The 12,952-nt window shown below is 38.7% G+C and overlaps 2 protein-coding genes across 8 annotated transcripts in view; both read left to right on the forward strand.

The window, feature by feature from the left end:
* The window catches only part of BRD10 (bromodomain containing 10), an 86,282-nt gene extending 81,715 nt beyond the window's left edge, over positions 1-4,567 (forward strand). For both annotated transcript variants that reach the window (XM_063788722.1, XM_016960560.4), the window contains one exon: positions 298-4,567. In XM_063788722.1, coding sequence (XP_063644792.1) covers positions 298-3,923 — 3,626 coding nt within the window. In that variant the 3' untranslated portion in view covers positions 3,924-4,567. The remainder of the gene's footprint in view (positions 1-297) is intronic.
* A 5,051-nt stretch (positions 4,568-9,618) lies between these two features.
* The window catches only part of ERMP1 (endoplasmic reticulum metallopeptidase 1), a 127,487-nt gene continuing 124,153 nt past the window's right edge, over positions 9,619-12,952 (forward strand). For 5 of the 6 annotated variants that reach the window (XM_063788728.1, XM_063788731.1, XM_063788733.1 and 2 more), the window contains exons 1-2: positions 9,619-9,726; positions 12,856-12,948. In XM_063788728.1, the coding sequence (XP_063644798.1) occupies positions 9,715-9,726; positions 12,856-12,948 (105 nt within the window). In that variant the 5' untranslated portion in view covers positions 9,619-9,714. The remainder of the gene's footprint in view (positions 9,727-12,855; positions 12,949-12,952) is intronic. The other variant, XM_063788730.1, reaches the window with a different exon arrangement.

Raw genomic sequence — 12,952 nt, forward strand, 5'->3', positions numbered from 1 at the left:
CAGTTTTTTGCACTTACACTGGCAGAAGAATTAGCAGAATTCTTGACCAAAAATTTTGACCAAAAAAATTTTCTCAATAATAGGTTTTTCTTGGGCATGGTTATGATATCTAGATTATCATGTCAAAGATGACCTTACCTTTGTCTTCATCAGTGGTGCTAAGGCTTTTGAATCACCCTGCAGTAGATTTCTTAATACATTGCCAGCTCAAAGATTGACTTTCTTTTTTACAGTTGATGTTATTACTATTTAGTTGCTGTTTTATATAAACAAAATGCCCGTTTTTATAATTTTCAGATGATATGAAGTTGTCAGAAATAGATTTTCCTATGGCTAGAAGCAAGCTGTTGAAAAAGGAATTGCCTTCAAAAGACTTACCGAAGACACTGCTTAAAACACTTAAACGACAGTCCAAACAAACTGATTATGTGGATGACAGCACAAAAGAGCTTTCTCCAAGGAAGAAGGCAAAGTTAAGCACAAATGAGACAACAGTTGAGAATCTAGAAAGTGATGTGCAGATTGACTGTTTCAGTGAATCAAAGCATACAGATCCATCATTTCCAGAGTCATTTGCCTCATTGGATTCAGTACCAGTGTCTACTCTCCAGAAAGGGACCAAACCCATTCAGGCTTTGCTTGCAAAGAATATTGGGAACAAAGTGACCTTAACAAATCAACTGCCTCCTTCCACAGGTAGAAATGCTCCTGCTGTGGAAAAACCAGTTTTATCTCCTCCGGAAGCAAGCCCGATAAAGCCAGCATTGACCTGCCACACCAATACAAAAGGTCCTTTACAAATGGTATACAAAATGCCCTGTGGCCAGTGGTTGCCAATAGATCTTCAAAATAGCTCTGTAAAGATTCAGGTGCAGCCTATGGTGGATCCTAAAACAGGAGAAAAAATCATGCAGCAAGTTCTTATTCTGCCTAAGAATTTTGTGATTCAGCATAAAGAAGGAAAAGCAGTTGCAAAAGAAGTGCCACCACTTCAACAGAAAGGTACAGAACAACATTGTTCGTCTTTCCCACAGACAACAAATATAAATTCTTCTTTAGCATCAGTTTTTGTCAGCTCACCAGGAACTGTTTCTACCCAACTACCAAATACAGTTTTCAACAAAACAATTACACCTTTATCAAATATAAGTAGTGCTAGACCACAGCCTTTGTCGCCTGTAACCTCTGTAAGTAACTTATTAACACCATCAGTTAAGACTAGCCAAAGTGAGGCAGGAAAAGCCAAGAATGCAGTTTCAGCAGCCACATTCCCCTTGCCCAGTGCTTCACCGACCATTTCCTCCACAGGTCAGCCTCTGTTATCAACAACAACACTAAATGGGTCTACAAATCCTGGTAGTTCCTTCAACTGTTTTGCACAACAGACTGCTGATTCGTCTGAAGCAAAGCAAGAGCTGAAAACTGTGTGCATAAGAGATTCACAGTCAATTCTTGTTAGGACACGAGGTGGGAACACTGGAGTTGTAAAAGTACAGACCAACCCAGATCAAAATTCACCCAATACTGTATCTTCAAGTTCAGTTTTCACTTTTGCTCCTCAGCTTCAGGCATTTCTGGTGCCAAAATCAACAACTTCTTCCTCTGCTTTTTCACCTGTAGCTGGAACAACTACTACATCTAGTCTTTCACCTTTTAGCCAAACACCGACTTCTGTTTCCATTCCAGCTAGCTTTGCCCCATCCATGGGGAAAAATCTCAAACTTACATTAGGCCACCCCACTGGCAGTGGTGATTTGGGCCACATGATAGATAAAACTTCACACATGCCCTCTTCTCCCTTGAAGTCCTCTATTTGTTCTAGTACTCTACTACCATCAACAACAAGTAGTTCGGTAAGTGTAATTAGCATATCAGCAGCAAATTTTGGACAAAACAATGCAAATATTATTCATACTCCAACTAAACAGCAACAAGTAGATTATATCACAAAAAGTTACCCTGTTACAAGGTCAGAAGCAACAGCAGCAACAAATGGAGATGTAATCAGTGGGACTCCAGTTCAGAAACTTATGCTGGTATCAGCTCCATCTATTCTTTCTTCTGGCAATGCAACTGCAATTAATATGACACCTGCGCTGACATCTACAGGTGTTTCTGCCCAGAAATTAGTTTTTATTAATGCCCCAGTTCCTAGTGGTACATCAACCCCAACTCTTGTTGCAGAATCATTAAAACAAACTCTTCCTCCTCCATTGAATAAAGCATATGTTAAGACTCCAGAGCAGCCCCAAATAGTACTGATTCCATCTACAGTGGGCACACCAATAAAAATAAATTCATCACCAGCTGTGTCTCAGATAAAGGATGTGAAAATTGGACTAAACATAGGTCAAGCAATTGTAAATACTTCAGGCACTGTGCCAGCTATACCATCAATTAACATATTACAAAATGTAACCCCAAAAGGAGAAGACAAAAGTAGCAAGGGATATATTTTGCCATTGTCAACAAGTGGTAATTCAGTTCCGGTAAGTTCAAATTTTGTGAGTCAGAATATTACCCCTGTTAATGAATCAGTGGTTTCTGCAGCAAGAGCAGTAAATGTGCTTTCAGTTACCGGAGCAAATTTATCTTTGGGTTCCCTTCCAGTGACCTCAGCCTCTGCTTCAGCTGGGGCACGACCTCCTGTTTTAGTCAGTGGAAATGATACCTCTTCAAGAATTTTGCCTATTTTGTCAAATAGACTTTGCTCATCAAGTCTCGGAAACACTGTGGCTATATCAACTGTGAAAACAGGACACCTTGCATCATCTGTTCTGATTTCAACTACACAACCAGTAGTGTCTCCTAAATGTTTAACATCAGCTTTGCAAATTCCTGTTACGGTTGCCTTACCTACACCTGCGACTGCATCCCCTAAAATAATAAACACAGTTCCACATTCGGCAGCAGTACCAGGAGCCACACGTTCTGTATCTATTTCTAAAAGACAATCTCGGACTTCACTCCAGTTTCATTCACCAGGGATTTCAACTACAGTGCCAATAAATGTAAACACAAATAAACCTCAAACTGAATTGTCGTCCCTTTCAACAAGTCCAGGTAAAATAACTAATACTTCCAATTTTGCTTCTCTGCCAAATCAGCAAGCTTTAGTAAAAACCCCCAGTTACAGTTCTGCTCCAGGTGGCGCTACCATTCACACGGCTTCAGCACCATCCAATGTAACTAGTCTAGTCGGGAGTCAGTTCAGTGAACCTTGTATTCAGCAAAAAATAGTCATCAATACCAGTACACCTTTGGCACCTGGTACTCAGATTATGATTAACGGAACCCGGTTTATTGTTCCACCACAAGGTCTTGGAGCTGGCAGCCATGTTCTCCTTATATCTACTAATCCAAAATATGGAGCCCCCTTAGTTCTTAACAGTGGCCAAGGCATTCAGTCTACACCAATAGATAACTCTGCCCAGAAGATCACACTAGCATCAAATAATTCCTTAAGTGGCCAACCTCTACAACATCCTCTAAGAAGCCCTACAAAATTTATAAGCTCTTTTGGGAATGCAAGTTCTATACCCACAGTACATACATCACCACAACTCATAAACACAACTGCTAAGGTTCCTGTTCCACCTCCTGTACCAACAGTATCACTGACTTCAGTAATTAAGTCTCCAGCTACTCTTTTGGCTAAGACATCTTTGGTTTCTGCCATTTGCCCCAGTAATCCTCCACTGCCAAGTAGCACTTCAGTGTTTCATTTGGACCCACCTGTCAAAAAATTGTTGGTTAGCCCAGAAGGAGCCATTTTGAATACCATAAATACTCCAGCATCTAAGGTTTCTTCACTCTCTCCATCTCTCTCTCAGATTGTTGTATCTGCCAGTCGAAGTCCTGCGTCTGTCTTCCCTGCTTTTCAGTCGTCGGGCTTAGAGAAGCCTGACAGAGCTGCATCTTGAATTTAGACTAAAAGAGCCAGTTTTTAAATAATGGGGCATTGTTTTGACTCCCATAAAAATTTTCAATGTTTATTATACTGTTGAAAGCATACTATACATTGTGTGTGTGTGTGTGTGTGTGTGTGTTTTAATGTATCTTTTCATTAGCTTGCAACAAGGCTTTGTTTTCTTGGGGAGGGAAAGATCTGTTCCATTTCACTTACTGTTCTGAGGAGGGTTTCAAGGTTCTGTGTTGAAAGTCAGGATTTACCTGTCTGTAGAACATAAAGTGAACAAAGTTTGAATAGTTTAGAGTAAGCTAGCCTTTTGCACATTTACATTGACATGTTTCTTCTTGAATTTGGACTGTTGCAGCATATCTATGATATGGTATTCAGTGTCATTAGTGAAATCTTATTTTTGTTTCTGTAAAAAAATATATATATATATTTATGCATTGTGAAAAATGCAGTCCATGATGTAAAATTGTACATATTCCAGAATCCCTAACAACCTGTACTAAATATATGTACAAAGAACTATGCTGTCTTATTTATGTTTTGTTTACATAATGTATAGTTTTTTAAGTATTTTAGTAATTTTGGACCAGTGAACTGTTAGCAACAATGCAGAAGAATCTGCATGTAATAAACTGAGTTGCTGTATTTCTTTGTTTGAATACCATTTTTAACGTGTGTTCTTGTTCCATTGAAAGAATACAGGATGTAATTGAAGACAGTCCTTTACAAGAAAGAATTAAGGGTGGGAAATTTGAATTAGAGCTAGCATTTGTACATGGCTTTCCAGCTTACAAATACTACTTTCACTTAAATCTTGTATTTCAGAAAATGCCTTTTTTTTTTTTTTTTTTTTTTTTTTTGACTCACCTGTTGCCCAGGCTGGAGTGTAGTGGTGCAGTCTCAGCTCACTGCAACCGCCACCTCCTGAGCTCAAGCCATCCTCCCACCTCAGCCCCCCAAGTATTAGGTTGGTGTGTAAGTAATTGTGGTTTTTTTGCCACTAATGCCACTAGTGGCAAAAAAAAAAAAAAAGCCACTAACGGCAAAAAACCACAATTACTTTCTCACTAACCTAATAGCTGGGACTACGGGCATGGGCCACCATGCCTAATTTTGTAGAGATGGTTTCACCGTGTTGCTAGGCTGGTCTTGAACTCCTGGTCTCAAGAGATGCACCTACCTTGGCCTCCCAAAGTGCTGGTATTACAGGCATGAGCCACCGCACCCAAGAATATGCCTCGTTTTAAATAAAAGGTAGCTTTTATATTTATTGGATCTTTATATCCATTATCTTGAGCTACTGAACTGTATACTTATCCTTCCATTTATAATGTTGTTAAACTTCATCACATGAAGTTATTGTTGGGGGTTGGAAATGATATGGAAGCATAGGCCTAAAGATTTCCTTTGAGACTACATCAAAGTGTATTTGTTATCAAAGTGGAGAGGGTAGTGAAAATATTCCTAGAAAGTCACTAAAGGCTCTCAGAAACCGCTATTTATGCTCTAAATACTTTTCCTAGTCATGTTTATGCTCTACTCAAGTCACTCTCCCGCTTTTTCTGTCAGTTAAGAAAGCCCTGGGGAAGTGGGTGATATTTCAAGTGCATTGCATTGCACATTGATGGTGCTCAACAAATGGCTGTATTTACCTACTCAGCTTTTAAAACAAAATGACCCAAAACTGTTTGCCTTTTGTCTCAGAAGAATTCTCTTAAGCCATTTTAAGAAACTAATTTACTGAATTACCTATGGCCCAACTTTAATCCCAGTGAAGGACCTAAACTAACCACTAAATCTCTCTCTTTTTTTTGAGACGGGGTCTTCTCTGTTGTCCAGGCTGGAGTGCCGTGGTGCTATCTCAGCTCACTGCAACCTCTGCCTCCTGGATTCAAGCAATTCTCCCACCTCAGCCTCCTGAGTAGCTGGGATTACAGGTGTGCACCACCATAGCCCAGATAATTTTTGTATTTTTAGTAGAGATGGGGTTTCACCATATTGGTCAGGCTGGTCTCGAACTCCTGACCTCAGGTGATCCGCCCACCTCAGGTGATCTGCCCACCTTGGCCTCCCAAAGTGCTGGGATTATAGGTGTGAGCCACTGCACCCAGCCACTAAATCTCTTCTAACTCCTAAATCCAAAATTCTAATATGACCTTCAAAGCTCTGTGTGATCTGGTGAACCTTCGTACTGAAGTCCGCACTTAAAGTTTAAAAAGCTCTTCAGTCTGTTCCCGCCTACCTCTCCAGCTTCATTTCAACCTGTTCTCCCTCTTGTTCACTGTACTCTAATTTTCTTTTAGTTTCTAGAAAATTCAAGACACTTGAAGGTCTTCCCAGATGTCTTCTTTGACCTAATGTTCCATTACAGGTTCTTATTACGTGTTACGTAACTCCCTGTCCTTGTCATACCTCAGCCAGCATCATTATATTGTGCAGTCACTCAGACTGAGAACAACATAGCACTTCTTCAAAACTATAATTACTTGTTTGAAATTATTTAATTTCAGGAACCTTATCAATCATCATCATTATTGTGCCAGCACCTGGCACACTGTATTCAATGTATATTTGTTGAGTAGGTGGGTGACAAATCTAGATAACCTCTTATTTAAGGTCTAGTTTACTTTTTAAAACTAATGCTCCATTTTTTAAACTAGAAATTCGATTAATGGATTTATATCTTCAAAAACCCAAATTCCTTTGCCTCCAGTTTTGTAGGTCATGTGGATTTCTGAGATCGTGGCTAGAGCACAAAGTTAAATTCCTGAATTCATTGTGTTTAGTGTTATTAAGGGTTCTGTAAAGGGCGTCTATAAAGGCATACATGAAAAGGAAGAAACGTCACCACAGTGCCACCTGAAAAGATTCATGATACTGGAGAGTCATGTTTTTATACTTAGTATAGAATTAAGCCATTTGGATATCTGTGTTCTGTATCACCTAAAATACTAAGTTAAAAGATGCTGAAATAGCCTGCCTCCTTCTGGTGTATTAGCACTTCCCTTTCCTCTCATTTCCTATGGTTTTTCCTGCCCCCACAAAAAGTTTTTCCTTTGTGATTAGTTTTATATATATGTTATATATGTTTTTATATATGTTTTATATATAAGTTTCATATATAGTGATTAGTTTTATATATACATATATACACACACGTATATATAGACATACATATATATACACACATACATGTGTAATACTAAATAGCTGAAGTCCTGCTCAAGTCCCAAGTCTCCAATTTTATTGGTGTATTTAATAATTAATTGAAATAGTTTTATGATTAAAGTAGTGATAGCTAGAATATGTACACTAAAATCAGTGGAAATGTTTGCTTGATCCAGTAGATCAACCTAAATTTAGAATTTTTTAACATTAAAAGCTTGAGAAAGTGGCAAATTCTGAAAGAGATCTAAGAAATTTGATAGGGATTTTAGTTAGCCAAAGTTACTAAAACTTAGAAATGATAAACAGTTTACCTGAAGTCATTCCAGAAGTAGTTTTGCCATCATCTGAGCTTATTGGCTTATTGTTACTATAATGTTGTCATCTGCCCCAGTTATTCTTACACATTTATTCAGCAAGCATTTACTATCCACAGCATGGTGCTTGATGCTTAGAAAAGTTGAAGGGTATAGCATAGTTTAGAAGGTTCTTACAACCTGGAGAGAAAATGTGAATGTGAGAAACATACAGTTAAAAATGTATGAAGCAGTATTAGAGAATCAAATGATGTGTGTAATCATCTTAATTACTTTAAGAATGATGCATGTAAAACATTCTTAAAGTAATTATCAAACAAATTCAAGGCATCTACCAGAGTTGTAAATGTATTCTACACACTTATTGAGAACCATATAATGTAGAAGATGTTGCAGGAACGATATAGATGAGTAGGATTCCATCCTGTCCTCAATACAAAAAATAGTAAAATAATAATAAGTTAGAGGAATAAAGAACTATAAGAATTTAGCAGGGAGTTTCCAGAGAAGGTTTCATGTAAGAGGTGGCATTTGTGCTATGACTGCAAGTACGTTTATAACTGGGCCCACAAAGACTGAGTCTCAGAAAAGCCCAAGGAGCAGGTAGGGAACACAGCAGTTGAATTTGAATGAAATGCTATAGGTTAAGAGGACCCATAGGGAATGATTAGAAAAATAGGTTGAGCTAGCTGATAGAGGACTGAAAAATATTCTGAAAGTATATGGGGGAACTATTGAAGCTTTTGAAGCAAAGGTAGTAATAGTCAAACTTAAGATGGGGACAATTACCTTGCAGGATTGCTGTGAAGTTAGATGAGATAATTTACCTAAAGTACTTAGCCCAGTGCCTACCACATAGTAAATACTTAAATAGTAGCTGCCATCATTCACCTGACTAAAGACAGGGAGACCAGTCAGGATATTAGGTGGGCCAGAAAAGTGGTGTGAAGACCTGATATTTGGCATAATCAGGTATCTAGTAATGCTAGAGATGAGACAGAAACTGTTGAGATTGAGAAGGATAAAGAAAGGTATTTTTTAAGGGAAAACTTTTATTTTTGACTGTATAAAATTTGGAAACATTTAAATAGCAAATAATATCATGAACAAAGTGTTACCTCCCCTAAATCTATTAATTTAGTGCTAAACTAATAAAAATACTAATAAATTTAGTTGGGGGTTATTGTTGTTTTGTTCTTTTGTTTGTTGGGCTTGGCGGGGTTCTCTTTATTAAACCTAAATTTATTGAGGTAAATATTGTTATTCACATTTTTTGTAACAGTTCATAGCATATATAAATGGCCTTTATTGATTTGTGTCTCTCCATGATCGTACAAAATTCAATTATGGTTTACATAATAGTGAACCATTTAATTCAGCCTAAATACAGTACTTAAATGGATCTAATTCTGGGAGTCTCATGGAATGATCTAAAAAATAGTCAAGAATTTTATTAAAACCATCTAGATTTGGCCAGGCACAGTGGCTCACACCTGTAATCCCAGCACTTTGGGAGGCCGAGGCGGGCAGATCACGAGGTCAGGAGATCGAGACCATCCTGGCTAATGCGGTGAAACCCCGTCTCTACTAAAAATACAAAAAATTAGCCGGGCGTGGTGGTGGGCGCCTGTAGTCCCAGCTACTCGGGAGGCTGAGGCAAGAGAATGGCGTGAACCCGGGAGGCGGAGCTTGCAGTGAGCCAAGATTGCGTCACTGCACTCCAGCCTGGGTGACAGAGTGAGACTCCGTCTCAAAAAAAAAAAAAAAAAAAATCTGGATTTGTAAAACACCATCTTAGGAATTGTAATTCTTTCAGGCTTGAATTTAAGCAAATGTACCATCAACTAAGAAAAAACAATAAAAAGAGATTAAATTATTAAGTAAGGAAAACACGGTCAGGCGTCCTCCAGTATATATTTAGGAGTTGGTTGCTGTAAACCTGAATCAAACCTAGTGACCCAAATGTGTAAGCCCTTACAGTTTTAACCTTCCTTGCAGACATGATGATGCATGGGATCCCCTGCACGTGGAACAGCAGGAACCACTTGGGAAAACCTGAAATTTAAACTGCTTTAGTCAACTTTGTCTGTTGTGATCATTTTCTTTTCTTATTTCAGTGAGCTTTCTCTTAAGTGTGCCAAGCTGCCATCCAACTTTCTTGAGCATTTTTTCTCATGGGAAATGATCAAGTTTTGATAGCAGAAAGTGCTTCTTTCCAAGACTTTCTCGAGGCCATCTTCCTGTAGGCGTCATGCTTCTGATGTTACACAGCTGATATTTTCATATGAGCTGCATTTTTAGACTACAAAGATGCTTACTCAGGTGGGAGACCATTTCTTTGAACTGTAAGTGATTTATTTGATTTTCTTTTTAATAGTCCTTGTTTTTCTCCTTCAAGCCTTTTTAAGGAAACATTTAACAGCATCAATGTATTTCTTCAAATTGCTTTTTGATTTACCTAGAAGTTCTCAATTTTCTGATTTGTGTTTGTCTGATTTCAAGTTGCCATCACCCATGTAATTTTTGCTAAAGAAGACAGGCAAGTGTATCACCTTCCATATGATTTAAGAGATTTTAAAGGGCTCTCTTTTACAACCTCTTTATGTTTTCAAGTTGTCAAGCATTTTTTTCCTCCATTTCTCACACTTTTTATTCCATTTCACAGCTTCTTGGGATAGCGCTTTTAGATTTTCCTAAAAATGAGTGTTTTCATCCAAACGACCCATTATTTCCTTCTGAAAGTTCTTTTGAGACACTTTAAAGATGTTTTTGGCGCCGGTTACTTGAGATTGACAGATTTTGATGCATCATCATGTAACTGTTGAACCGTGAAATGAAAGTTTAGAGACTCCCTTCTGTTCTTTTTTTGAGAAGGTCTACAATATTCTCAAGTGACAAGTGAACCTGTCCAGATATTTACTAAGTGCTAAATTTAGCATTTGTGACTTCAGAGGACTGGTCTCCACCAGAGATAACTTGAAGGCTTCATTGATTTGTATAATCAGTCTAAATTTTCACTGACTTTAACCTGGGCAGAAAATCTTTTGGCTAGCTCTTTTTCCCTCCTTAAAGTATGCCTGCTCTTTACTATAAAAACAATCAGAGAGACCATATCAGAATCTTGCAGGGAAATGCATAGAGACTTGAGCCTTGTCTTAAGCATCAGTCACCACCACTGAGGGCTGGACAGGAAGGGGAACCCCAGGTTCTATAAAACAATACTCTCTAACTTTGCTCACCATGCAAATAAAAGTACTATTATTTGTACAGTGAATATGGGCAAGTGGAAAATGCTTATTGCAGCCAGAGGAGACCAGCCATGAGCTCTGGTCACTCTAGTCCCTACCCTGGCCTGCAGGAAGCTTAGGGGATCAAAGCAGTGCCATGCCATTACCCATTCCCAGCCCACAGGTATGTCAGGGCAAAAAGGAAGGGCACGCTGCAGTAGAGGACTCCTGTGCCCGTGCTTATGAGTGAGGCTCATTTTCCTGAGTTCAGGTTTCCTTCAGCAGCAGGGAAGCCTCATCCTATCTATCTACAAAGGTCACAAGGATCTCCCTTTCCTGAAGGCTCCTCTCCTCATTTGTGTTAAGTCAGTCCAGGCTGTTACAGAACACTGAAGGGTCTCAACAAATATATAAAGTAACAGCCCTGGATTTCAGTATCAGAATGGCAATGTCTTAATATTTCATGAATTTTCTTCAAGGCCCGTTCCCCAACCCACATAATCCAAGTGTTCTTAGATGGGTTAGGGTCACCTTCAGTGATGACATAGTAGAAGTCCTAGCTAAACCCATCAGACAAGAGACGGGACATTCAAATTAGGAAGAAAGAAGACCAAATTATTCTTGTTTGCTGATAATATGATGTTATATTTGGAAAAACCTAAAGACTCCACCAAAAAACTATTCAAACTGATAAATTCAGTAAAGTTGCAGGGTACAAAATCAACATAAAAAAATCAGTATCATTTCTGTATGCCAACAGGGAACAACCTGAAAAATCAAGAAAGTAATCCCATTTACAATAGCTGCAAATAAAATAAAATATCTAAGAATTAAGAAGTGAAAGATCTCTACAATTAAAACTAAAACATTGAAGAAAGAAATCAAAGAGAACACAGAAAAACAGAAAGATATTCAATGTTTACAGATTGAAAGACTCAATTATTGTTAAAACATCCATGCTACCCAAAGCAATCTGCAGATTCAATGCAATCCCTATCAAAGTAACAATAACATTCTTCATAGAAATAGAAAAATAATCCTAAAATTTATATAGAATCACAAAGTCCCAGAATAGCCAAAGAGGATAGCCCACAAAAGACCTACAGGCTGGGTGTGGTGGCTCGTGCCTGTAATCCCAGCACTTTGGGAGGCTGAGGTAGGCAGATCACTTGAGGTCAGGAGTTCAAGACCAGCCTGGCCGACATAGTGAAACCCCATCTCTACTAAAAAAACAAAAATTAGCTGGGCATGGGGGCACACACCTGTAATCCCAGTTACTCGGGAGGCTGAGGCACAAGAATAGCTTGAACCTGGGAGGTGGAGGTTGCAGTGAGCTGAGAATGTGCCACTGCACTCCGCCTGGGCAACAGAGAGAGACCGTCTCAAAAAAGAAAAGAAAAGAAAAAGGACCTAAGGAAAAAGAACAAAACTGGAAGGATCACATTATGTGACTTCAAATTACACTACAAAGCTATAGTAACCAAAACATCATGGTACTGGCATTAAAAAAAAAAAAAAAAAAAAACACATAGACCAATGAAACACAATAGAGAACTCAGAAACAAATCCATATATTACAGTGAGCTCATTTTCAACAAAGGTGCCAAGAACATACATTGGGAAAAGGACAGTCTCTTCAAAAAATGGTGCTGGAAAAACTAGATACCTGTATGCAGAAGAATGAAACAAGACCCGTATCTTTTGCCATATACAAAAATCAAGTAAAAATGGATTAAAGACTTAAATCTAAGACCTCAAATTATGAAACTGCTAAAAGAAAGCGTGGTAGAAACTCTCCAGGACATTGGAGTGAGCAAAGATTTCTTGAGTAATACCCTACATAGCACAGGCATCCAAAGCCAAAATGGACAAATAGGATCACATCAAGTTAAGAAGCTTCTGCACAGCAAAGGAAACAATCAACAAAGTAAAGAGACAACCCACGAATGGGAGAAAATAGCAGCAAACTACCCATCTGACAAGGGATTAATAACCAGAATATATAAGGAGCTCTCAGTGGTGATGTAATGACCCAGGCTCCTTGCATCATGTGACCTTCCATCCTTAACACATGGCTCCCAGGGTTGCCCTGCAATTGGTTTCCAATCCAAGGAGTCATCTTCAGAGGTGTGGGTGCCTCTGTGAAGTGGGGAGTAAGTCTTCTGAATCTGGCACTTTCTATTCCTTTCAAAAATATCTCACTTTTCTAATTTCTTTCTGGCAGACTCAGCCCAAGTCTCCATGTCCATCACCTGGGACACTGTCTGAGGAACTCTGTGAGGAGAGCCTTTTCCACAGAGAAATGAGAGCACCCTCAGTGA

The sequence above is a fragment of the Pan troglodytes genome, chromosome 11 (assembly GCF_028858775.2).
Source record: "Pan troglodytes isolate AG18354 chromosome 11, NHGRI_mPanTro3-v2.0_pri, whole genome shotgun sequence".
Classification (NCBI taxonomy): Eukaryota; Metazoa; Chordata; class Mammalia; order Primates; family Hominidae; genus Pan; species Pan troglodytes.